The 27,597-nt window shown below is 44.5% G+C and overlaps 1 protein-coding gene across 6 annotated transcripts in view; it reads right to left on the bottom strand.

Moving 5' to 3' along the window:
• Positions 1 to 27,597, bottom strand: part of myo1b (myosin IB) — a 52,160-nt gene that overhangs the window by 15,354 nt on the left and 9,209 nt on the right. For 3 of the 6 annotated variants that reach the window (XM_019352805.2, XM_019352807.2, XM_019352808.2), the window contains exons 3-14: positions 25,176 to 25,291; positions 12,908 to 13,002; positions 10,419 to 10,523; positions 8,877 to 8,923; positions 7,309 to 7,372; positions 5,645 to 5,743; positions 4,734 to 4,837; positions 2,500 to 2,647; positions 1,794 to 1,912; positions 1,176 to 1,262; positions 1,004 to 1,069; positions 334 to 339 (exon numbers count right to left, since the gene is read on the bottom strand). In XM_019352805.2, the coding sequence (XP_019208350.1) occupies positions 334 to 339; positions 1,004 to 1,069; positions 1,176 to 1,262; positions 1,794 to 1,912; positions 2,500 to 2,647; positions 4,734 to 4,837; positions 5,645 to 5,743; positions 7,309 to 7,372; positions 8,877 to 8,923; positions 10,419 to 10,523; positions 12,908 to 13,002; positions 25,176 to 25,291 (1,056 nt within the window). The remainder of the gene's footprint in view (positions 1 to 333; positions 340 to 1,003; positions 1,070 to 1,175; positions 1,263 to 1,793; positions 1,913 to 2,499; positions 2,648 to 4,733; positions 4,838 to 5,644; positions 5,744 to 7,308; positions 7,373 to 8,876; positions 8,924 to 10,418; positions 10,524 to 12,907; positions 13,003 to 25,175; positions 25,292 to 27,597) is intronic. The other 3 variants (XM_005450400.4, XM_005450401.4, XM_019352810.2) reach the window with 1 other exon arrangement.

Genomic DNA, 27,597 nt, shown 5'->3' with positions numbered 1-27,597 from the left:
TAATTCAACACTCATTAATATGAATGGTTTAAACATGGTAGAAACACCTGTCAGTGCAACAAACAATAAGGCTGAGAGCTTCACATTCTTCATGACTGTTATACATGTAGGATTTACTGCAGGCCTGTTGTATTAGAGTGCATTGCTGTAAACTCTGTGTGCTGATTGAACTGACTTAAACAGACTGTGACTTTGGCTTCTCCAACCTCCTTTCAGCCGTGTGGCTCTGCTGCACACGAGGAGCCCTGAATCGTCTTTAACGGGGAGGTGAATTAAGGAGTTTAGATCACAGCATGCTCGCGGCCACAGCAAACAGGTGCAGGTGTTACTTACTCCATTCTGGTGACCCACACACAACAACAATGAGAGGAGAGGAAGGACTCGAGAGTGAGTGGGGTGAATGAGCAGGGATAGGAACAACACATGAACATGGGGGGGGGGGGGGGGGGGGGGCATCGTGCATCAGAACAAAGAAACTTTTAATGCCGTTTACAGTGTGTTCAAACTCTGTGTCATATATTTATATTCATTGCTGTCTATGTGGCCTTTGGTGCATCACTTTGTATGCAGTTAGCCCCATTTATGCTATCTATTCCACGTCTCGCTGTAATATGTGATGTTAAAGCTGAGAATCAAAATCACCTTTGACTGTGTAACAACAGCATGAATACGACGTGTAGAGTGTGGTGAGCAGTGCGCTGATGTAAAGGCAATGTTCCTGCTGTGAAATGCAGGCTTGCAGAATTGAAACCACTTTTCCACAAAAATAATTTCAACCCCAAGAGCAACAACAAAAACTGAACTAATTTGATCTCAGTGTGGTTTTATCAGCTCTACGTTTCTGCTGATAAGCTCCACACAGGTACCAAAACATGCACGCAAACGGCCGAGGGCAAAATTCTTTTCCTTGTAATAAAAATGTTTGGGTGGTCCGACTGTGTCCTTGAGGCCTGTCAGGACAAAAAAAAAAAAAAAGGCTGGTCTGAGCTGCTATTTGTCTTACCTCAAATATCTCAAAGCCATAGATGTCCAGGACACCCATGACCTTGTGCCGAGCTTTAGTCTGTGCCTGCAGGGACATAACATTGGTACCATTAGGAATAAAGTACAGCAGTGGAGTCGGTTTAAATAAATAAATTAAAAAGAGAAATACAAAGATGCCTGACATCACTTACTTGTATGCTTTCATTGATTCTGGTAACCAGCCAGCTGAACAAGCGACTGTAGAGATTTTTGGCAAGGGCATCTCGGGCATAGTAGGCCTGTGAGTGAAGACACTGTTAATGGTGAAGCGACAATAAAGCGAACCAGCAGAAATGATTCATTTTATTGCATATCTGCAGACTTTAACTAACCTTGTTCCTTAGAAACGCTACTGTGGCTACACTGATTCAAAGAAAGCCGCCGGCAGAGAGCAGAGGCCATACATGAACGGAAATATGAGTATTATAAAGTCAGGTTAATACTCTAAACCCTTTCCTCGTCTGTTCTGGGCACACAGGACCCGTGTTTGCAGCATTAATGTTATATGAAGAGTCTGAGTGAACCCACTAACCTCGAAAATATGACCTACATTTGAATTTCCAGGAGGAATACTGCACATCTATAACGCAGACGTTTTCATGTAGAAGTGACACGGATCAGAGTCGGCAGCCGGTAAAGCAAGTCAAGGGGAAGAAATGGCCCTTTGGTTTTTATGCATTGTGATCCCGTGCGTGTGCGTGCGTGTGTGCACGTGTGTGCGTGTAATAAGCAGGTGAAAGTGGTGAAAGAGATGCAAGTCTGTCTCTGACCTGGGCCACGTTCAGCGTAGTGGAGACTTTCTCCATTTTAGCCTCTACTGTGCGGTAGCTGAACGCCCTCTCCAGCACCGACTGCTCGATCCCCAGCAGCTCACACATCTCCTTCAAATCTGCAAAGCAGCCACAGAAAACGGATAAAGACACAAAGAAAATGCTTCTGCAGACATCAGGTCTCACCTTGTTATGGTTCTTATTCTACATTTGATTTGAATCAGAGGGTAACGTTATAAGGAAGCTGAGAGGAGGAAGCATCAGCCCTCCTCAGCATTTGTGTTTTATTCCCGACAATGAGGTGTTCCCACCGGCAGAGTGAGGGGAAAAGCAAAAACAGAGGACTCATCTGAATAACATGTTGCAGCTGATTATTAACAATGTAGTCTTTGATTCAAATGTGAAAAAAAAAAGAAGAGGAAAGCATGGTTGTCCAAGAGTCACTGAGGGAAAAATGCAAATGAATGATTTCCCTAAAAAGAGCAGCTGTGAGAGTGAAACTCTTGTCACGCAAATCATAACACACAAATATTGTTTGAGGACCACAAGCTGCCAACAGGGGACAGTGACTGTAGACCAGGCCCAGTGAGCATTGAGTCAAAAGGGTTAAATGAAAGGAAAAATATTCACATTAACTCCTCTGAATAAAAAACAACAATCACAGTGTAAAATATGTCAGATGAAGGCGTAACAGCATCAAGCTCACCATTTTTGTCTTTGACGCGGCTCTCGTCGGTGCCGTTGCAGCGCGACTCTGGCTTGAACTCTATGTTGCCGAGCTTCAGCACAGCTGCCACCAGCTCCAGCACCGACTGCACCTCGTCCTCCATGAAGCCCACGATCTGCATGGCGTTCTAGAAGAGGGCGAGAAGAGGGAAAAGACAGAAACAGCGTCACCAAGGCATTGATGTTCCTGCAACTTGGTGCAGAGGGGAACACCTACAAACATCACACATAACCTCCTGACGGCTGACAGGTAAAGTGGATAGCACTGATTATATCTTCATCACGGCCTCTGTTAGTGGGCGGGATATGTCAGAGAGAGGGGGAACATTTTGTCCTTGTTAGAAGCAGGAATAATGCTCAAGCGTAAGGAGTGTGTTTGATGAAACTGGGTCAGCTCTTGTGGGGTGTTCCCGATGTGCAGGGGTCAGTCTCTATCAAAAGTGGTCCAAGGTAGGAGAACCAGTGATAGGGTGGTGGGTGGCCAAGACACCCTTATGGTCGGCTTTTACTCCCACAGCAGCTCTTCAGTCCAAATCAACAGATGAGCTCAAAATGCAGAAAACGTTCATGCTGGTTCTGATAGAAAGGTGTGAGAAACACAGAGCATCAGAGTTTGTTGTGTCTGGAGCTGCAGACCTGTCAGGGTCTCCATGCTGACCGTTGTCTGCTGCTGAAAGCACCAAGAATGGACACGTGACCACAGAGCAGAAGGTGGGCTGGTCTGATGAAACATGTGGATGGCTGGGTGAACATCTGGCACCAGGATGCATTATGGGAAGAAGGCCAGCCAGTGGGGACAGTGTAATGCTTTGAGCAATGTTCTGCTGGGAAACCTTGGGTTCTGCATCCATGTGGATGTTACTTTGACATGTACCATCTACCTAAGCATTGTTGCAGCCTTTCATGGAAACAGTGCTCCCTGATGGCTGTGGCAGGATAATGTGCCACAAATCAGAAATGGTTCAGGAACGGTTTGAGGAGCACAACTACCAGTTTGAGGAGTTGACTTGACCTTCAAATTCCACAGATCTCAATCCAGTCGAGCCATGTGCTGGACCAACACGTGGAGGCCCCACCTCTTAGCATACAGGACTTACAGGATCTACAGCTGGGTCCAGATACAGCACACCTTCAGGGGTGGAGTCCATGCCTCGATGAGTCAGGAGGACCAACACAATACAAGGCAGGTGCTGATAATGTTGTGCCTGGTTGGTGTACATCACTGCTCTGTGAGCACCGTGATCAGTGCTCTCACGATGAGTTGTATACTTGAATACACTCTAGATATACAAAAGCAAAAACCTATCAAACATATCAGCACAATCTATCATAACACCTGAAATCATGTATTTGAATATTTAAATCTCTTTAACGGAATCCCGGTCCATCATATTACAGTCAAACTTCCTCTTCCTGCATCACAAACACAGAGCGGTGAATGGTGACGAACGATGATGGTGAATTCATGAATCAGAAACATTTAATCAAACATCAAAAAATAAACATTTAGGAAAAGAAAGCTCCGTGTGGTGGGGTCATTGTTCGGAGGGAATGTCGTCTTGTGCTTCCTGTGGTGAAACGCAGCTGCAGCAGGAACAGCGTTAAAAACTCTGTGGGAGTCGATGAGAAGCAGGATGTGAGGAGGGGGAAACGAGTACAGTAGAGTGTGACAGAGCAGACTGTAGGGGCTTATACAGTAGCTGAGGAAAGCATGCTGAAACAGGCCTAATGACACAGCACAGGAGATAGCAGAGAGCTTCTTCCAGACACAACATCCTCTGCGTTACCATCAATAAGGCTGAGAAGACGCGACACCGCAAAGACAAAATACCACATATTTGTGCAGAGCTCCAATAAGAGGAAACGGCTCTCTTTTCTCCTGTGGGTTTCTGCATTAGTGTTTTTGGAGGTTTTCCTGAGTTTAATCAGTACAAACCAGTCTTTAATCCACCTTTAAGATCAAAGTTCACCTGGTTTTGCAACAGGTGGGAGGGCCGCTGGCGTGAAGTGTTTACATAACCAGCAATACCGACGCCAATGCACGTTTGTTCTTTCATGGAGATAACAGGACAATCAGACCTCCTCGCTCTGCTGCGCCACGCCGAGTTAATAGAAATCCCGTAGAGAGGAAAGTCTGTGCCAAACGTCACGGAGGGTGAGGCGCAGCTTCAGGGCTCCACCAGTCATATAGACACATATATGCGCTCTACTCACTCTGACTGTCCTGAAGTTGGCTGCATCATCCAGCCCGTTGACCGCAGCAGAGTCCAGGCTCAGGTAGTTGTACTTGCTAAAGTCCCGGTCCAGCTTTAGCTTCCCTGTGACACACAAACCATGTGGCTGTCATTTAAACTCTTCATGCAGCGCACCTACACTCCTGCCAGCTGCCCCATAAAATCCAACACAGCTCTGTGAGCTGACAGAAGATGCTGAATTCAATTACTGTTTAAAGAAACACAACTGATGGAGTTGCCTTAGAAATTTTAGAAAAATGTGTCTGACCCCTGGGGTATCACCCTCCGTCAGTTCTTACACGGTGTAGTCAAACACTGAGCTACTGCTGTGAACATTATGCTGGAAGATCAGATTGCCCTCTTTAAAGGCCTCCTATCATTTAGTAGAGAAATCTATTCCTCTTCCTCTGTGTCAGATTTCATTCATAGCAGCATTAACAACAGCTAAAGCGAGCCTCAGTGATGTGTGCGCTCTGGAGTCAATGACCATTATATTGTTCTCCTTTGTTAAGAACATTAAACAATGGCCCCTGCAGCAGAAACACAAACAGAGCGAGTGGGTTTCACTCAGTCTTTGTTCTCGTGGTGTTTATTAGGCAGGAAGGGTGACTTATTAATGCGTTAGCCATGTGTTCATGCAGCTGCATGATCGGGGGTCAAAGATTGGCACATTTAAAAAGTATACACACGTTAAACTTAAGAGTAAGCAGAACACCCGTCGATGGGCAGGCCTATTTTTTTAATTCATGCTGCTAGCATCCAGAGACGTGCACATTCTGAGGCCTTTTTTCCGATTCTCAAAGCGGCATTTATCTCAGATCCAAGATCCCGACAGCTCTCCGTTCCTGTCCAGGCCACCATTCGACCAGCTTTTCCAGCAGTTTTACTCACTGAGCGTGTCGTCTGAGGCTCCAGACAGAAGCTGATAAAAGACGTGGAAGTTCCTCTCTCCTCTCGGCTGTTTCACCACACGTGACTTCTCTAGCAGATCTAAAAAAAGAAAGAAAGAAAAAACAAAAGGAAACAATGACACACAAAGTTAAACCAGAAGCCTGCGCAGGAAATCCTTCTGCTGCCACTCTCAGGTGCCCCCAGCAGTAAATATCGAGCCTCAGGAATTAAAGCTGTATTTATAGAGCTCGACTGGGATCCTCGTCCAGCGATGGTTTTTTCAGTCTCCAAGGTGACCAAACCAATATTGGTAATTATCTCTGTGTGCAAACACCACAGGAAGAAACCCCACGAACGATATCAGACGTCAGCCCTTTCTCCTGGGCTGGAACCCAGTGCACCTGATTAAAGAGGGACCCATCATGCTCTCACCACATCAGGAGGAGTACGATTTAATTAAAGCCCGACTGTGCTGCTCAGCAACATCACAGGCTGAATAAGCACTCAATTTGTCTATTTTTAAAAAACAGCTTATTTTAGGAAATTTGAAGAGTTTGTTGTACTCAAGTGAAACAAACTGACCATAGTGACCGGGACCAAAAATCAGAAGGAAATAAAAACTGCTCCTGGCAATTTTCAGCACTTAAGGCCGTTTAAACACTGACTCACAGATCTGTGGCTGTGGATCCACTGCAAGCACCAAACTAGAGAGGCCTCTGCAGACCCGGGGCCGTCGGGGCTAGCAGCGGATCGGGCCCAACGTGAATTTGTGACACCCACCGGCCACGAATCACGTAAGTGGCTCTGTAAGAGCTTGCACATCAATAATACAACATCCACGACTGAGTGACTGTCAGCAGCAATACAGAGCTGTGATAAAAGATACAGAGAGGACAAGACAAGCCACTGAAAAGCAGTTCCTCTATCACAGACACAGAGGGAGGGCAGCGAACAGCATCTCTTTACCCTAAGTGACCTGAGCACAGCCACGTCCAGCCACACTCATTACTCAGCTTTACTTTGAAGAGGAGGAAGGATTCCACTTTCTGCTGCAAAGCCTCCTGAACAGCGTTTATTTAATGCTCCCTCAGCCTCAGATAAGCAAACACACATTAAAGCATCAGTGCGGGGACAATATGGTGTTATGTTGTGACTAAAGGTATGCCAAAAATGTCTCCCCACTATAATTACCAACGCTACTGAGAACTGCCTTCTCATAAATTATAACCAGCTATTCTCGGCCGTAGGAAGCAGCGAAGGCTCCGAGGATGTACGTCTAAAACATAATGAGCAGAGAGGAATCCATCCAGGGCTGCCCTGGAAGAGCGGCCGTGTAGCTAGCCAGCTCAGTCTGAAGAAGTCACATGTCAGCAGCTGCTTTTCACAGACATTCTCTGTGTCCGAGTGACTCAGGCGAGCAGACAGAGGTTCATTTGTGCCTCGGCCGTCAGCTTCTGTCTTTGTTTCTGTGACCTCTGCCGGGGAAACCAGCACAGACAAAACAATGTGAACAGAGGCGAGATCAAACCAAAACACTGCCAAGGAGCCGAGGGGAGAAAGACGGAGGCTGGAATGACGGCGTTTTGGGAGGAATGCCATTTACAAATATTTAAAATATCAATCAGGAAAAAAAAAAGAAGCTTTCTTTCCATTTTATTACTCACAGTTACTGATGACTCCGCCCAGGGGATCTCCTTTGAAGTCAAACTCAATGTCCATGTACTTTCCCTGAGGGTCAAAGAGCAGCAGTTAGATGGAAACTTACATTTTGTGTCTTTTATTGCCGTTGTCTATTTTTAAAAAAATCATATAAATTTAATCAGACTCCAGCCGGCGATCCTAACACCTAAAGATAACAGGGAGGCATAACCTCTTTTTAAAAAAATGACATTCAGGCCTTTTTTCTGACTCTCTCTGAAACCTGGAAGTTGAGACAGAGAGTCCTGTGTTTGGGCTTTTTCCCCTCCTCTGATGTATTAATAGCAGACAGCTCCTCTGAACAGGCCAAGCTCTGCTGGTAAGTGGGTTTTAGCCAAACTCAATAAGCCTGCTGCACTCAGCAAAATGAAGAGCCAGCTTGACTTATAGTTTTCTGATCAACCGATGGCGCTCTGATGAGCTGATATCTGGTGAGCGGGCCTGAGGTTGCTGCAAAGGTTAGCTAAATATAAACAGATCAGGGTCATAATCCGTTATAATGCTCAGTGCTACAACTGCATGTCCGTGCACCGGCATGTGCTGCCATCTAAAAGTAGGCAGATGATTAAAAACCGTGTGCACAGTGACACAAAAACTGGGACACGACAGGTACGTTGGCAGTTAGCCTGCGAGCTGGCACACGCTGGGAGAATCGCTTTCTTTTACAATGATCGAGCGCTCAGGCACAAGAAGGAAAACAAAGTTCAGTCCTGGGGGGTGGGGTGTTACTGAAATAGACTTTTTTTGGATGGACTGCCAGCTGCTAAGATGAAGTGACTTTTCTCTTTGAAGAAACTGCAGCTAACTAAACATTCATGTTAGAAACATTTAGAAATGAACAGCAATGGAAATCACAGGCGCTCCAAGGAGATCAGACGTCCCCAAAATACTGAACCGGGCAGTTTGAGGAAAACAAAGGAAATAAAAAGTAAAAACCGTCTCTTTTTACACTGCCTGGATAAAACCAGATTCTGGATATCTGTGTGTGTCCAAGCACCAAAGCAGCTACTGAATCACCCTTATGACGCCAGACCTATGTTAGAGATAGGCATTAAATTTCTCCTGCTTTCCCAACAACCAGATTCAGAGAGATACGAGACGCAGAGGAATGGGCGGCGCAGTGTAGGTGAAAGGCCTCGTCCTGCATGCTTTATGTAAAGAGCATTTCCTGAGGCATGTGCACATGTACTATATCAAATGTGCAAGGCCTGCTCAGACTCAGGGGCGTGTGGGCCGGTCTACTGGGAAGATCCAGGGTCTCAGATTACATGGGAACACAGGGAGGACACCACTTGGTACTAACACAAAGAAATATCACCTGTATTTTAAAAAAAAAACCCCACATGCACATGTATGATAGCTAACGTCAAACTAACTCACATACATGAAAACACCTTCAGGTATTGGAGTTGCCATATAAAACACAAACAGTGTAACCACACAGGACATGCACACAAAGTATTCAAGAATGAGTGTCACTCATTAGTAACGAGATCATCTTTCCAAACCACAGAAGCTCATCCTGCATACTTACAAATCTGGAAGAGTTGTCATTTCTTACAGTTTTGGCATTTCCAAAAGCTGAAGAGAGGAAAAAAGGAAAAAAACAGACACAAATAATTAAACAAATGGATTCAGAAAGCATTACAAATAATGCAAATAACCTCAGAATGAAGTTACCACCGATGCATCACAGAGAGGCCATTAAGAATATTCAAAACCTTCATAATGATCCCTAACCTCGCGCCCGAGTCCAGCTAGCTGTCAATCATACATGGCCTGGATGTCAAAGCCATTTGTACTGATGAAGCCCCATAATTCTGGGTGGATTAAGCAAAGCACCAGGGCTTTCCAGGCTTAGGGCGGGCTCAATCTTGATGTCACGCCACGTTCAAAAAGTGCTTCAATACGTGCTCCTGCTTGTAAATAAACGTAACTAAAGTTTCATTAAATATTCATTTGTGTGTATGACAGAAACAACTTTGTGGTTTGTGCACAATCAGGCCTTTCAGAACATCTCCCTGTAACGACGACCTTTCCATTGGCTTCACACCACACTTCTACATAAAGATGCCATTAACGTGTCACGCATCACAGCGCTATTAGCATAACTGCTTAATTGCTGATAAGAGCTGATTAATGTGCGTTTAAGTCGGCGGTTACTGTGAATGTGTGGGCTGCTAGTCTGGCACAATGGCAGCCAGAGGGAGAGGAGGACGGGGACGGAGAGGGCTGGAGGAAGATAAAGAGACGTAAATGAAAAGAAACCGAGGGCGACAAAGAATGAAACCAACACATATCGTGTCGCAGAGAGGGAGCGTGACGGATCCGTCGTGTTTAGCAGCGCGCCTCTGTTCCCTTTCCCCCTTCTCAGCGTTAGGGCAATTAGATTGACGTGAGCTAAACTCTTGCAGATGTGCGGGGTTTTTTGCAGCAACCCGGGCATACAACTTCATCATTCATGGGCATTTCCTGTCCACTGCCCCCAATTAAAATACAGCTGTTTGCGTGCCAGAACTGAGCTGTGGGAATGAGTGTGTGTGTGTGTGTGTGTGTGTGTGTGTGTGTAGCATCCCGTTTAGCTACGAAAATAAAAGAGTGTATTATACAGTATTTATAAGATCCCTAAAGTTATTTTGCGGATGAGTTAACTTGTCTGTGATTACATTTTCCATGGTTATATAATCATCTGTGTTTACGGATTAGCTAAACTAGCTAAAAGAAATGTTTTGTAGGTTGTGTGTCTAACTGCCAGGAGCTTTGCATTTGCATTTTTGTTTTGTTCTGCTGTATTCTCCATTTGGAAATCAAGCCAAAATATCAAAGACCATCATTAAACGCTCTCATACAGCGGGCAGCAGTTTGCAGTGTATTTACAGTCGGGCTGCAAATATCCTGCACAGCGTTCTTGTTTCCTAAACGCTGAGTAAAGAAAGCTGCTTTTCTCAGCTGCACTTTGAAGATCTCTTGAATTAGAGCAGCTCTGGCAACCCCTCAACACACATCCACCCTCCAAACGTGAACTTCACACAACCCAGCTCCTGAATTGGGACGCAGCTTGGGCATCTTCACTCACCCTCCAGCACAGGATTGGACTGCAGCAGCTGTTCCTTGACCTTATTCACCTCGTGGCCCTTCCCACACACCGCTGCCACATACGACATTACCAGCTTACTGGCCTCTGAAACACACACACACACACACACACAAAGATAAATATAATGTGATTCACATGATGGAGGGACAAGTGCAGAGATGTCTACCCGTCTCACCATTCCCTATAAAAATCCCCCTTACATCATCTCCCCCGACAGCCATCAGAGCAGGGTGTGGATCGTTTGTTAGTCCAAGGGTGCAGAGCAGAGGAGGAGGTCCCATTATAAAGACTTGCTTTGTTAAATTACATGATGACCAGAATTGCATCACATTATCATCATTCATACTATGATTACATTGAAAGCCAGGGGAAAGCACGGGAATAAAACTTTCTGTGGAGCTGAAAGTGATTTAAAAAGCTCCAGCACAGCGAACTGCAACTAAGACACGTTTCCTCCAAAAATAATTTTCTGCTTGGCTCAAAAAGCTGCTTATCCTGTGTGAACAAGCGACAAGCCTCGTTGGACGACGGCTGGCATCAGGATCGTCTCTCCTGACCAGAGAGAGGACGGTGACACAGAACCAGCGATGCGTGCGCCGTGAAGGACCTTCACAGCAGTCGTCAGTGCAGATTCCTGACTAGTCTGGCAAACAGCTCGGGACACGCTCGTACTTTTATCTAAATGTAGGCAAATCTTTTCTGAGTTACAAGCTGAGGGCTTTAATCCTCACGTTATCTCTCAGGTTAGGAAAGTAAACTTACTCCGTCTGCAGACAATAAAAACTGTTATGTCTCCTGCACACTGAGATGGCATCCGATAATAATTTTGGTCACATCCCCTTTATAGAAGCCACAGTCAGACAGAGCCTGATAAAAGAAACCCCTATCACACTTTAATGTCAATGACCCATATCGATAGGGTTGGTTTTGATGGCCTCATTTCACTGCAGAGCTTCGGGGCTGATGAGATTACCGAAATCCAAATTTATCTCCGACTTGGCTGCAGAAACAGCTCCTCAGAGTAGCTTTTTCTTTTCCCTCCAACAACCAGGAGAGGCTTGGAGTTGGAATAACGTCTGGTGCATCATACAGAACAGAACACGATTGGTCTGACTGCACTGTGCCCCCGTGGTGGACGCCACTGATGTATCACCGAGAAATAATCCTGATTATGGATAACATATATTCCTGACAGAGGCTGCAGGGAAAGTTATGCTGGGAACTCGGAGCTCCTGTCAGAGATCAGCATAGCAAAAGTTATCACGTTATCAGGACGGGTTACACAAAGGAAATATACTGATATGCTGGAACTTCTTAGCTTTAATAATAATGTATTTAAATACTAACTTCAAGCTAACATTCACTAGTTAACCTTGTAAAGCCTCAAACATTCGTAGATATTTTATTTAAACTTGTGTTTATTGAACCTGATTAAAAAAAAGTTTTCATTTTTGTGTAATTTGTTGCTTAAACATGTGCTGTTCAGTTTATTTAGGAGGGAAGAAAAATCACACCGATGATGTAGAGGTCTAAAAAAAAAACCCTCAAACATACGACACACTGGGCAGCACAGGGTTAAAATATCATGGATCAGTTCTGATGGCGAGTTGATGAATAAAGTAAAGCTTTAGAAAAATGAAAACATAGCAGCCTGAGGTTATTACGGTTGTTTTGCACAGCCTTTTAAATGCATGTATGAATTCTGTACAGTTTACTCGGGCTGCTGATTCGTCTCACTGAGCCAGAACGTTCTTCGGGACAACGTTGGCCGTGTGCACGGGTCAGAGTTTGAATTCAGAGTATGAATGAATGTCTGTCGCTGCACTGAGCTGGAACTTTATGAGCAGACTGCAGCAGCACTCCCAGAGCCGACACGCAGTCAGATACATACTGCTGTTACCTGTGACACAGCACTGCACAGGAAATACCATTCCTCCTGTGTTCCTGTACGGTATGTGAAACTGCTCCAGAACATGGATACACCATCATAAAAACCACACAATATGGAAAAAAGCTTCATCATAGTATTTCCAGTCGGATGGAAAGTCCAGCCTTTAAGTATTCGTAACGGTGTGAATGTTGCTGCTTGGCTCTGAATATTCATTATTGCACAAATATGAGGAAGCCACAGCCGTGTGCTGTAATAGGTCTACCGCCATGACTTTATGTGAACAGAGTCATTATCTAGTTTCATGTACCAACATGATGTTCTCAAAACAAAGCTGACATCAGCTCCCTTTTATGGAGGCATTACATCCCACAGCCCTTATCGGCTTCTTTACAAATAAGTTATGACTACATTTAAAACAAAAGCCTGCAAACAAGAACCGCTGAGCACATGAAGTGTTACATACTCTGTTAAAGCCTGATTAAAGGTGTTCCTTCAGTGCGGTGGGGTGATCCTGAATGTGAACGTGCTCCGATGTTATGACACAACAAAGAAATGTTAAAAAAAACTGAGCATTTACCAGTTTTCCCAGCTCCGCTCTCCCCTGTGATGAGAATGCACTGGTCCTTGTCCTGGTCCCTCAGCGAGCGGTAGGCCTCGTCTGCCAAAGCGTAGCTGGAAAAGCACAAACCCAAAAGCCCCCACGTTACATTTGCACACAGCTCACTGATGTTCACGTATATTCTCTGACATTTTGTGGGTGAGGGCAGTTAGAGGTCGTTCACAGACGCTGCACGCTTATGTGCCAGGCTGCATGGCGTCTACCCTAATCAACAGCACGCGGGATCACTGGCTTGGATCGGGACATCTTGGACATGCACAGAAGTGCAGTGAGCTGCAGCTTTATTTGGCTGGTCTGTCCTCGGGATTTGGCTCTGACAAAACTTAATTACTAAAACGATGTCACAGCGACTCTGATTTGTTGTATATTTATACACATATTGAAACCTTTACATATAAAATGCATTTTTTAGGAATCTGCCTGCTTTAATAAAATCTTGAAAGGAGCTCGAATAATGAAAGCAGTCAATGTGAAACCAACCTGGGTGGATAATTAATGACACAAAGGTTAAAAAAAAAAGGTGGAGAAATGAAACCTACTTCTTACATTCTGGGACAACGACACAAAGGAAAAGTGAAACTGCAGTTTCGCCCCCACTCAGTTCCACAACAATATATTATTTGTTCTCTTAATGCAGGAAATCCCTTGTGATGGTCTGAGAGAAGGGCGTGGATGAACGAGGGCCATATCACAGTGACAGCTTTTTATCTCATGAGGCTAACGGGTCTGTAATTCTGACGCGATATGCCCACAAAGGGAGAGGCCTGCAACAATAACTGTTTACAGCTTCCATTTGGCGAGCAAACAGTTGTTCACAGCACGGCAAGAGCTGCGTTCCAACTTTCTCCTCCAACAGGGGACAAGACGGCAGATCAGCTGTTCCTGCCCAGACTTTGGCTTTTGTCATTCAGGAATTTGGTCCAAAGCAGTGTGGGGGGGGGGGGGGGGGGGGGGGGGACGGGACGACGGGACACAGTGGATTTGCAATATCGGATCATCTAAGACCTCCATTATGAGCTCTGGCAGGATTAAAGAAAGTCTGGATGTATTGTGGGGTGTCACTGGAAAAAAAGTGGGATAACACATCTGGTCAAATTTTGTCTTAAGCTCATTTCAAACAGACGACCTTGCTGCTCACGTGCCCCCGAGCAAGACAAGAGTCCCCAAGATCTCTACACATACAACAAGACTCTCTTAGTTCTGATAACATTGAAAGCATCAAGGTCTTAATCTCCCAGCTTTTCGAGTATCAAGCAAAGATCAACATCTTTAAGTCTTACATTTCACATTGAGTAAAGGGTAAACATAGCTCTAGGTAATTTTGGAGGAATGCTTCAGAAACAGCCTCTCCCCAGCGTCTAATTTGCTCTTATTCCTTGCCTGGAGGGTGGGAACACTCGAAAAGTCCCAGGTCTCGGTAATATCCCAAATCAAGAATTTCTATGCACAAAGTGCACCCGACGTGACTGCAGGGAGGAATGTGACATTCACAGATGCTGACACGCAGCACTACCATTGGGCACTGGGTCTGAAATCTGAACTCCAACGCTTGCTGAGGTTACATTTATTTGTAGAGGCAATGCTGTTGTCAGATTCAAGTACTCTGCACATCAAAATGAACCCCAACCATCTGGCTTTAAAACCGGTTAAATGAGGTTCAAAGTGATTTCTAAAGGAAGTGTCATCATTCGAGTTTGTGCAAAGGCTGTCCGGCATCATTCTGTAATTCCTGCTCCAACTTTCAGAAATCCACCAAGACGTGGAAAATGAAACTCCTGCCTAAATCTAATTTTGGGTGAAGCAGCGAATGCATTAGTGAGGCCGGGGCTGCACAGAGCCGAACTTTAAAGCGTGCAATCACACTCTGAACTAACACTGACCCCTGATTTGTAAAGAAGTTGATTGCTAGTAGGAAGCCATGACAGAGAGAGTGCCAGAGATAGACAGCCTAGTGAATGTACTCCAGACCACAATATGAAGTTAAAGCTCAGGCGGGCTAATGGAGCTTAAGGTTCTGCACCATCACACATTGATTTGGATCAGACCTCATTCAGCCCTGCTGCCAGGCCTCTCCTTTAACAGCCCCCAGTGCAGACCCACAAACAATCCATAAGGTAATGGGCTACACTAGGGCAGCGTTTCTCCTACTGACAGGCTGGTGTGGGTAGTAAATATAATTGTGAAATAATATGAAGGAACCTAGAGAGGGGTTTATAGCAATACATGAGAAACCATCCCACACCAAAGAACAAGACTCCAGTTAAACCCCCATTCAGTCCATTTATTTACTCTGGATTCTTGTAAATATGGCTAATAAATAAAAACCCAGAACTGCTGTAGGCATCCAGGACAAGTTTGCCAAGTCAAGTCAATTTCATTTATACAGCGCAAAATCACAACAACAGTCGCCTCACGGTGCTTTATTGTAGACCCTACGATAACACATACAGAGGAAAAACCCAACAATCATATGACCCCCTCTGAGCAAGCGCTTTGGCGACAGTGGGAAGGAAAAACTCCCTTTTAACAGGAAGAAACCTCCGGACGAACCAGGCCCAGGGAGGGGCGGGGCCATCTGCTGCGACCGGTTGGGGTGAGAGAAGGAAGGCAGGATAAAGACATGCTGTGGAAGAGAGACCGAGATTGATAACAAAAACACCCAGTGCATCATGGGAATCCCCCAGCAGCCTACGTCTATTTCAGCATAACTAAGGGAGGATTCAGGGTCACCTGGTCCAGCCCTAACTATATGCTTTAGCAAAAAGGAAAGTTTGAAGCCTAATCTTGAAAGTAGAGATAGTGTCTGTCTCCCGAATCCAAACTGGAAGCTGGTTCCACAGAAGAGGGGCCTGAAAACTGAAGGCTTTGCCTCCCATTCTACTTTTAAATACTCTAGGAACAACAAGTAGGCCTGCAGTGTGAGAGCGAAGTGCTCTAATAGGGTGATATGGTACTACAAGGTCATTAAGGTAAGATGGGGCCTGATTATTTAAGACCTTGTATGTGAGGAGCAAGATTTTGAATTCTGGATTTAAGGGAAGCCAATAGGTTTATAGATACAGTCATATCTGAGGGTTACACTTCCGTCGTCCCGTGGATTTATTTCCATGGATCCTCAAGGTCAGAAACACTACATTCAGTTAATTTCACATTCAAAGTTTTTACATGGAACTGAAACCAACTTCCAGCTAGCAGCATTAATTTTTTTTCTGTCCCCAATAGCAACAAATGTGGTTTTTCTGCCCAGACAAGTATAAGCCTCTAATTCAATCCCCACCCCCACAAGCTCTGATCACAGCCCACCCCCTGCCCTCTCCTGTACACCAATCCAACGGGGTTGCATGGATGAGACTTGCCACAGGACATTACGTCACTGCTGAAAACGGCAGCAGAGCATAGCAGATGTCTGCTTTGTGAAAACACTCCTGTTGCCTGACCCGATCCTGACAATGAGCAAACCATCACACAATTATCTCCCCCCCAGAGGAAGCCTGTGGGCCCGGGGGAAGGGACGAGTGTACCAGGAGAGGGCAGGGGGCGTGAAATAGGCGAGTGGGAGGTCTTTTGCCACGGACTTGTCCCAGTGACACACACACACACACACACACACACACACACACACACACACACACACACACACACACACACACACACACACACACACACACACACACACACACACACACACACACACACACACACACACACACACACACACACACACACACACACACACACACACACCTGGTCATATGAATATGAATAGCAATCGTGTAATTATAATATGAATAGAGGTCAGCAGAAACAAGCCACACCCAAACTTTCACTACATTTGCATCTTAAAATTAAAGAAATAAAACATTTAATCACCAGTAATTTGTCTCAACTAACAGTTTGTGATAATAAATTAATCTGTATTTTTATTAAATGGACAAAGAAACAAAGAAACAAAAAAAAGTGCATATTTACAAATAAGAGAGCAACATAAAGCCAGGAAATGAGTCTAAACAGCAATTAGAGTTGTGAAGTGATGAAGCATCAAGACCTTGAGAGAGAAAACAGAGACTGAGGTCTAAAAACCCCCCAGAGGCCTCCGTGATCAGTGCGTGGAGATGGGGGTTAGGCTGGGATAAGGCCTTGGGCTGTGAGCGCTGCTTGGCACCTCCCCTAGACATCTGCCTGCAGGCTGTAATTTGGACGTGCACGTGGCAGCGGTGAACACAAAGCCACACTGGCATGAGGTAAGCAGCAGAAAATAGTGTAGTCAGTTCTTTTACCACCAGCCTCTGGTAGCACAGGAGGTTGGTGACCTGAATTTCAAGGGTGGAGTACTTTGAGGAGAGACTGAACATACTTTACAACTTCATCACCATGACATTAATGTATGGGCTGGAGCCCACCCAGCTACTGGAACATAAAAGGCTGTCCCCAATTAATGTTTGTCTTACTCGGGGGGCTCTTAGCCGTGTCATCGTGCCGACTGGTAGCACGTTTGCAAAGTCATTTTCCAAACAGAGTTCCATATCTTGCCCTGCAGTAGTAGTTTTTGTTACTCGTTTCCATGCATAGGAGGGGGCAGCACAGTAGCCTGTGATCTCAGCGTGACCTGGCTCCTCTACAGGAAATCCGCCGGGATCCAAAGAAGAAGCCAAGGAAACAACTCTTTCCTGACGCTGTACGGCCAGGTGGAAGAGTGGGTGACTGTTGCAAGAAACCCGTGCACGCGCAAATTCAGTGGCACACGCTTGGAGAGTTTAACCTTGTGGTGTGGGTGGGCAAGGGAGCGGATACGCACATGCACACAAAAGATCTTGATCCTAACAGATGTGCACCATCTGCACACCAAGTAAAACAATGCTGTTCTGTAAAACAGGTGGTAAGGAAAAGATCAGCTCACAGGACGAGCATCTAACAAAGAAGACGCAAGAATATGATTACTGTCTTATAATCAAAGGAGGATTCGAAATGTGCAGCGTGCAAAGTGCAATAAGGAACACCTATAACTTACTAAATTGAAAGTTCATAGTTAAGCACAGCTGCCACAGCTCTATAATTTATTCAACACTAGGTCGTCTAAGACCTTGGCTAAATTGCTCATTGATACCATCCACCCATACGTCAAACTTTGAAGGGGTCTACAGCTTTAATTTATTTTACCACACAGCAATTTAGTGTTCCAGAGCCGAGGAAAACACCAGTCCAAGCTGTTTATGTGATCAGTGAAAAAGCAGGAAATCAGCATGCTGAGCAAGGTAGCAAACATCCTCAAAGACGTATTCAAGCAAAGAATTTTATCAATCTGTTGCATCAGGCTTTTGTGAATATGCATGCTTTAATACATATCTTTCATGCACACATATTCAAATCTATAATAAAAGGTTTGTTAAAATGGTAAAATGGTTTGACTGAATAGTGTCCTGAGAATTTATGCGAAGGTAAATTTTAAGGAAAGCAAAAGAACCTTGAAAGTAACAATTGTGTAAAAGACGACCACATGTGCAGAGCCGCAGACAGCGTGATGGAAACAGCTTTTTATAGCTCCGAAAGCGCCGTCCAGTCAGGTTTGAGGACTTCGTCTCGTCAGGGCTCCTGGTCACTACAGGCTCAGAGGCCTTTAAATGCAAAACAAATCTCAGTATTGAAGTACGTGGCTGCTGGTACTGAGATAAACTTGTTCATTTATTTTGTTTCAGTGGGCGACAGATGAGGACTGCAGGTCGGCCGGTTTAGCACAAAGACTCTTGCTACCTGGCCATGCTGTTGTAATAAAGGTAGAAGATAAGGCTGCTTTGAAAGCAGCATTATCTGGACGGCAGCATATGCTCCAAAACATACAATCATACAGCATATGTGCAAGTCGCTAATGCCGTGCCATCGCAGACGCAGGCTTTTGAACCGTGAGCTGACAGCAGGCCAGACGTTCCCTCTCTTCTTCGCCCAAAAGCTGCATTGCTGATGGTTTCCCATCATTTCAAATTTTGACTTGTTGGACACAACAGGACAAAATTGCTTCTCTCGAGTCTATATGCGCTAATAACACGTCTACTTTGTTTCTTGCTACGACGCCTCATTAAATCTTACATAATACACTGGTGTCAATCTAACTAATAAAATCTTCCTAGTCACAGTCATTTGCTTAATATGTAACCTTTGTTCTCAATAAATAAATGTTCTCGATGTCCAAGGTCTACAATCCATGCAAAAATCAAGCTTGGCCCTGATGATCAGCAGCATCCCTACAGTCGCTCCATGTAACGCCATCAGCTTGACCTTTGGGGCCTGGGGTCAGGCTCTTTAGGTGTGTCAGGTGTGGCTGGCAGTAATAATTCACACCTCACAGGCACATTTAGAAAAACGAGTTTATATACTGATGGACATTGTTGTTATATCAACTGGTATAAAATATATATCAGAATGTAAATAAATTATCTGCCCCATAATAACACAAACCAGTTTCTTATTGCTCCCAGTCTTGGTGAGATTATTATGTATGGCAGTTAATAAGACAGCAGTCTGTGGGTGTTTACTTTGTGTGTCTGTGTGTTGTTTTGGGCAGATAATACTTACTGAGCACCTGCAAAAAATTAATTAAAGCATGCGTGTGTGCTCGCTTCTATTGAGGGTCTTCAGCACACAATAATATAAATAAATCTTATTATTGTCAGAGATATAAGGTTGCACGCTGGAACAATATTGCACGCAGCTCATACGAGTCTTATCTATTTGCCTGTGTTTCGGTATGCCTCACATATTTTGTTATGCAAGCTGTGTACACAGATAAAAGCTGGGTACCCATTGTTCTGACTATGAATAGGCAGAGTTTACAATGGATTTGGACACTGACACAGAGGAAATCCATTTAAAAAAAAAAAATATGCTCACCGAAGCAATAACTATCAGCCGGAGCAGTGTTTAATCTGTATCGTGTTAAACTATTGGCAGGTAAATGTATTATCTTTGAAGACGGGGAAATTCCAAAGCTTTCTAAATTAAACACTGACAGCAGGGTTATTCGTTTTTAGTCTCATGGCATCAAAAGATGAAATCTGCTAATGTAGAATTACAGCACAAATCAAAACCAGCACAGTCATATTTAACATATACCGTGTTTTTCATCTCACGGTTTGTAAGTGCAGTAACAACACGGGCCCAACGCGAGCAAGAAGCCCCGTCACTCCAGCAGGATGTAAGGGACGGCTCTCTTCAGGGGCAACGGGAGGTCATTACTGACATAACATCCGAAAAATAATTTGTTTAATCTGCATTTGTTAGCCATTTTTTCAGTTTTAACCTGATGGGCTGCTTGAGCTCCACAGGCTCCTAATCAGTGCGTGTACACGTTACTGTATTTTTCTAATGATATAAGCAGGTTAAGAGTACTGCCTGCATGCACGAATGCAGCGACTGATAAGAAATTCTCGCATTATCCAGTTGAACAAATTTGCATTTTATTCTTGGGTTGATGAGGTGGGTGGAAAAAGGAACACACACACACTTTTCCTATCGTCTCCTTAGTTTCACAGAGCTCACCATTACGCCAACACACATGCTGGAGAGGACTCACGCTGCCCACCTGAGTCAAAATGCCATTTCAACAAGTGCCCACTTAAATCCACCTACACACAGGTTCTAAGGTGCAACTTACCAAGGCGTCCTTGAACACAGTATTATAACACCAGAACAGTCCATGTGACTCGTTTGTTACCCAACAGCTCAAGCTGTATGGGGCCAAAAAGTGCAAATATCAAATAATATGTGCTGTGTCCATATTTCATATAATTTATAACTTGCATATATGCACATATTGCCTTTTGGTTAGTGTTCCACAGCACTGGAAAAGCAAACACGGGTGTGATATCATCCTGCAGTAAATGACTCCGAAGTCCACATCCAGTAAGTAAACTTTTTTTTTAACCTTATCTTGTTCAAAATAAATCAAATACTAGCAGAAGATGGAAATTTCTGGATCAGAGTGAAAAAAATGGAAGTGAAAGCTGGAATCTGTGAGAAGGATGAAACAGTTTTTAAAACCTAAACTAGGGGTTAACTCGTTATACGTAGTGTAATTAAACATTACATGGGGTCGCATGGAGGGAACTGATATATGACTGTTATCAGGCAGGCACTACAGTTAGTTTACACGTAATATCCAACCTTTGACGTCGAGAGCACAAGTCTTTCCATTAAAAGTGTAATAACAGAATGATTTATGTAACCAGTGCTTCTAACAGATATGCTGCAGGTCCTTCGTATTATGTTTAATATGACTGGACCAGTGAAAAACAGGTCAAATCAAACACCTCCGCTTGAATTGTAATTCGATTCCTTTACTATTTTTATTAACTTTTGAGCGCCTCATGCTGAGACAAAGATCTTAATACTGATGTCAAACGTCTGTCAAAGCAGATTTTGGGGGAAGGCGGGCACAGACGTGACAGCTGGAAGTGCTGATGCACACCTTGGTGATGAACCTCTGTGGTCAGCACTTTAGTCAAAACTTCATTAAACCCTAGGAAAATGTGATCCTTGTCTTGACTGTCAGCACACAGTAGTGGTGGCTGCAGAGTACATGACACTGACTTTAATGTTTACTCCAAGCTTAAACAAAACTGTAACCTGACTAAGCCCATCCACGAGGTTTCACCTCATTACGCCCGACCTTGGTGCCCACATGCAGACTTCCAGGCACGACAAGGACAAAGTTTGTTCAGAGTTTCCAAAGAGGTAGCAAAAATGTGCATATACACAAATACATATGCACACGCACACACCTCAATCTGTGACTGGCTAAGTGGCAAGGGGCATACAATAAAGGACTCCAGGCCATCTGCATGCTGCTGCGCATGAAGAAAGGCCACTGATTAGTTCATCTCTAATGGGCTGCCTGTGTTTTGAAAGGAGGAAAACACCTGCCAGTTAATCACTGGGTGCCTCATCTGGGCAGGGAGCATTTTACTAAATTGGACAGCAGACAGAAGAGTGGACAGATTAATGTAGACGGGTGTGGCCGTGCAGCTCTGCAGAACTACGAACAAACTCTCCATCTGGGCTTGCATTCAGCCATTCTTATGAACAGAGAGAGAAAAAAATGGAAAAAGCAAGAAAGATTTACGGCCCCCTAAACTTCTTCAGTATTAAAAGGTGTTACGAGCCATTATGGGTAGAATTTACAGGCATACGTATTCAAAAGCATCTCTGGATATTGTAAAATCTTCCAGAGCAATATGCAGGTCGTGAATCAGACTGCACTGCTGCTCGATAACTGCTGCGCCGGTTTTCCTAAACCGATCAATATGTACTGCACGGCTCTCTGGCCTGGCATCAGCCACTGTTTATTCGTAATAATTATAATTAAGATGGGAGCTCAACAGTCAATTAGCCTACTTACAACATTACAGATAGGGGACCAGCTGCAGTTCTGCCTCCAGCTGATGTACACACATCACAATTTGTCTGGGGACCAAAGGAGCAGGTGCGAAATACGTTTCCACCTGCACGCCATCGATGTAGCTTACTCTTACAGCAAACGCACACCTCGTATACACAGAGTGAGGCAACAATAAACAACAGCACTAACCAATAGTAACGAGTTTTACCAAATCCATAATTGTCCTGTCCTGAATCAACTGAAGTCGCACATCTTCCACCATCACCCAAACACACCAGTGAACCCAGCGTCGAGAGAACTGTCATTTATACGCATCATTGTGTAACTGCAACAACTACTGCGTGAGGACGAGCATGTGTTTAACATGAGCCGACTCAGACTGAATATAAGACTGACACAGCGCCTCTGACATCACCTGATCTTCAGCATCAGGCATCGAGGAGCCAGAAGTGACCACGACACGATGCCGTCCATTTTCCACCATTAATGCGGCTTCATGCTTCTGGATCTTTAGGGCCTCCAAAGAACTGCGACCTTGTCTGCTGCAGCCTGTTCGGAGCTTCTGACTTTATACCGTATCAAGTGTCTAATGAGGATGAGAGATGGGAAGAGGAAGATTATACAACCCCCCTGTAGTTAGCTTAATTAAAGCTCAACACTGAAGGACGTCAGACCTGACCAGTCAGTGTGCTAATGTTCCTGCACAGGCAAAATAAGTTACCAAAAACAGGAACTTGTGTTTTAAAATTGGAAACGCTGCAGAGAACCGAGAGTCATCTTTATCTAAAAATATTAGCCGGACACTCGGTTCTGCAGAGTCCATAAATATCGTGCATTCGAGAAGGAAAAACTAAACAAAGCTACAAAGCAAATCATGATACGCGCTCATACCGGCTCGACCTTCTGCCTCTCTGGTAATGCTAAGCACACTTTATTACACCCATTTTTCCTGCTCCGCTCCGGCCTCGACTGCACAGCTACATCACAGCAGAGTCCCGATCGACGCTTAAAAACAATAAAAACAAAACAAGAAGCAGACTGAGTGGACGCGGCGTGCCGAGTGTGTCATCAACTCTTCAAAAACAAAAGGCGACTCCTGTGACTGAAGATGATTTCCTTTGTGTTTGTGAAACACTGCCCTGCTTTGAATACCAGTCAAGTCAAATCTATTCAAATAACAACATTCAAATGAATTTCTAAACCACAGCTATCCATCGAGCCCATTTTTCATCTTTTCTGTATGTAAAAGGGGAAAAATAACGCTGCTGTTGTTGAACTAATGTCAGTGTGGGAAACATTCAGCTGCAAGATGGAAAGAAGTAAATGAAGCCACACGCGTCACATGACCCAGAGATTAAACTGACCTCCTGAGGTTTTAGTACATTTACATACATTTTGTAAAATTTCTGTCCAGTACTGGTCGGCCGGGCCGATGCATGTGACCACACTGAGGGTTTAATATTACAGGAGATCGATGCTGCGCTGCAAAGCCGAGTCCAGATGGTCCGACTCGAGGATTAACATCAATTTATGAAGCATGTTGACACAATCTGCCTTTGACTGGCTTTTGAGCTCTTCTTAAAGAGTCTGTCCCATTAAAGAGGGTACGATCTTTAGTGAGCAGTTATCCATACGTTGTATTATTCTTCCTCTCTCTGCAGGGATGCACGCTTTGATGCTTTTTGCAGAGCATGAAAAGTAAAGCTTGTAGCAGAGCCTCTTTCTGGGGCTTCTGCCTGCTGAATATCACACATTTTCTAATTTATCATGAACCTTTTGACCTACAGAGTCACAGGCTTATAATCATTGTTCCAGTTTTCAGGAAGATGAGTTGAAACCATGCATTTTTCTCAAACATGCACAGCTGTCTTTTAAAGCAATAAACCCTTTCAGTTCATATCAGCAGTGCAAACGGTCTGCTGTTCAGCCCTGTGTGACTACCTAAATGATCCAGTAAAAATGCAGTTAAGAGATTATTTTGAAAATTCTTGTCTGCTGCCAAAAGTCAGTGTTGTTGTTTCTAATGCTCTGATAATCATTCTGGCCATTTATATTTCTGGCTCCTTTCACAGTTTTCAATTATGATTTCCATCTTTGACATCTTTCAAAATAATGACAGAAGCAAACAGGGGAAAGTCTATCATAAAAGGGCTGAAGGGCAGTCAAAGTGGAACTCAAAGAAAATGTTAAAGACAAAAGTCGACAGCAGGATTTCTTGAGCCTCTTTGTGTGCGGTGAGAGGAGAGAGACGTGACAGGCACTGACCAGCGAGCAGAAGGGTGGAAAGCAGCTTGAAACTGTGTCATGTTGGCTCTGGCTGTAAAGTAAAGCCAAAGAGTTTGCTTTTGTCTGCAGGGAGTATGTCTGCTCTGGGACGAGAGCACTCTCGCTCTTCCAGTCGGAGTCTCTGAGGGCTTCTGCCGCAGCCCAGAGACACAGCGGGCTAATTGACGAGTGCCGAGCTTTGTTTTGTCTTGGCACAGTCGCAGCAGTGCTGACTTAATGTTGCCAGCGGACAGATGGCATGCCACGGCACTGAATGGCCAGCACTCTCCATACACTAGTTAGGGTCCCTCTGATCCCAGCACCCCCACCTCCTCCATCCATCCCACTGCATTAGTCACTGGGTCCAAACCGATAATCTGTAGAGAGCTTCTCAATACCCCAACTTCAAGAGACAGATGACAGTTTCTTCTCACCACATCAAGGCTAACAAAGCCTCAAAACACTGAAACGTGTCCTCACTGGTCCTTTTTTCAAACCAAATCTAAGCTCACTGTCTTTAATTTCCATTTATACACTCGCCGGGTGTGAAGAGGACCTGAGAGCTGGACTCACATGTGTGGACTTAATTCGTAGAAGTTCCTGTTGCGATACTCCTCTACTTTCTCTGGTGTGTAGATGGGCAGAGACCTGTAAGGGTTCATGGAGATCACCACGCTGCCAATGTATGTCTGAGGGAAGAAGGAGAAACAGAAAGCATTAGCACCAATCCACAGGTTACTTTCTCAGTCTCACACAGTTTAACGCCTCCGTGCAGTCGGACAGTCTCTGAATTAAAGGGACGGGAATTCTGCTAATGTCAGCTTTTCCCAGACAGGTATTCTTAATGAAAGCACGTGACGTCTGAAGTAAAACTGAAGACGTGTGAAAACAAGGAGAGAAAAAAAGCCTGTGGGCTGAGCAGAGTCATTTAGCTTTAGTGCCCATGCTGCCATACAAGACAAGCCTGGAACAGCTGCTGGGGACAAACAAAGTCCAGATAAAACAGAAAATCCCTGCTCAGATATTACAAACACATCAGTTACCTAATATCAAAGGAAAATGCAAGAACGTCCAACCGCAGTCATTTTTATTAAATCAAAGAAAATCAGTGTTTTATATAAAATGGAACAAATTCATGTAACATCCAAACAAGTCCAACAAATCACACTCGTCAGAAATGTCTCAAAGTGAACGCAACCGGCTATCATCTTCATCATCATCCTCCTACACGGCAAACAGAACCCAGAGAGCCCTTTCAAGCATCAACCTGAAACATTTTCTTTGCTCTCTATGGTAATGGCTGTTGCATAAGCCACTCTGACGAGAGTGGAGCACGGCCTTCCCTGTGGCAGCACCGCAGCCTCCCACTGCCTCTCGTTCAATAACACACCAGAGGCGGCACGAGTGCAGAGGATGTGCACAGAGGCAACGAGAGCTGCAAATGTAAACAAAGTGTCACGTGTTCTGACCAAAAGCAGAACATGCACAAAAAAGAGAAGCATTAAAAATCTGAAACTTTTTTCCCCACTCGGCCTTTTCAAATCATTAAATAAATCACAACTTGAGAGGAACTTCATGCTTTCTCGTGGTTCAGCTCACACATCAGAAGATTTACGGAGGAGCTTTGAACTGATGGGACTAAAAGTTCCCATCACCCCACAGTGTCTGCTGTGTTTGTCCTGGGATGAACAGCAGGGCATTTGCTCCTACGTAGTTTCCTTTTTATAAATACTAAGACCTCGAGGAAGCCAAAAACATTCACGTTCCTCCTCAACACGAAGCTTTGTTTCATTATTTTGGAGAACTGTTCTGACATTTGCTGAAAACCTTTTTTCCAGCTGCACTTTGCTGGAGATGCTTTTTTACTTTCAGGCAACAGTTTGTTTCTTTAACATCGTCATGCTGAAACCCTCCGTCAGCCTTCTGGAGACTGGGAGTCGTCATGTCAGCCACTCATGGTGCCTTCTGTGGCATGTCCCCAACTATATCCCCTTAGCATAACACTCCCTCCTCCATTGCTACAAGTGGGAGTACTGGCCTGGGTTGGCCAACATGCTGGACCTCCATCTCTTTCTCATCTGATTGAACACAGCACGCTGCACATCAGGTTTCTTTTTGTGTGCTTTTGGAAAAGTTTTATCTCGTATGTTTGTGCCAAAGATCAAGCAAGATTTGATTCTTTTGTGTTATGCGATGTCCTTCACACTGCATGAGCTGTCACAGAAACCGTGATTTCCTCTAATGACGCCTGTGCCAATTCTGAGGCTCTGACTCGTCTGATTTTCAGAGCTAGATTGTGTGGGTAGCTCGCCATCTGTAGCGTCTTTTCAGAAGGATGAAAAATGCAGCTCTGATTAGCGGGACAACAGTGTGCTCTATACCTCCTGATTACTGTCGTACCTGAGCCCGTGATGATTTTCAGTTGGTAGCACATCTTCCTGCATCTTTTCCATCTTTTGATGTCTCTGACAATCCTCTTCAAAGCTGAGCTGCGATGCAGAAATGCACAGGCCTGGCGTTCGCAGGTCAGGTTTATAACCACATCGATCCATTAGGCAAACTAGAACTCGCAGGCTTAATGATCGCAGGGTTTCTACTTTCTAGGCGTGGCTGTAGCTCAGGAGGCAATCGGAAGGTTGGTGGTTCGATCCCTGCTCCAATTTGCATGCCTGCATATTTTTTATATTTATATACTTTGTTTGGTGTTGTTCATGAGATGAAGAAGGTAGATGTGCGCACAATCAAGACACTGTAGAAATTTCTTTATGAATAAATCCATGTGCAAGGAAAAGACGACATCACATCTAATAAAGTCATAGTTAATGGTTATATTTTAATCTTTGACAAACTATGAAAGTCTTAACGGTTCCTCTGAGCCACACAATAACGGAGACATTTTGATTTTCCACAGTTACAGATGCATGATGTGCTGTCCCTCAGACAAAGCCATGTTTCTTCTGCTATGAGCTGTCATATGATAGTTTGGTGTGGGGGA

This window comes from Oreochromis niloticus, linkage group LG16 (genome assembly GCF_001858045.2).
Source record: "Oreochromis niloticus isolate F11D_XX linkage group LG16, O_niloticus_UMD_NMBU, whole genome shotgun sequence".
NCBI lineage: Eukaryota > Metazoa > Chordata > Actinopteri > Cichliformes > Cichlidae > Oreochromis > Oreochromis niloticus.
Note: the sequence above shows the minus strand (reverse complement) of the source record. Positions and strands in the feature narration are given on the sequence as shown.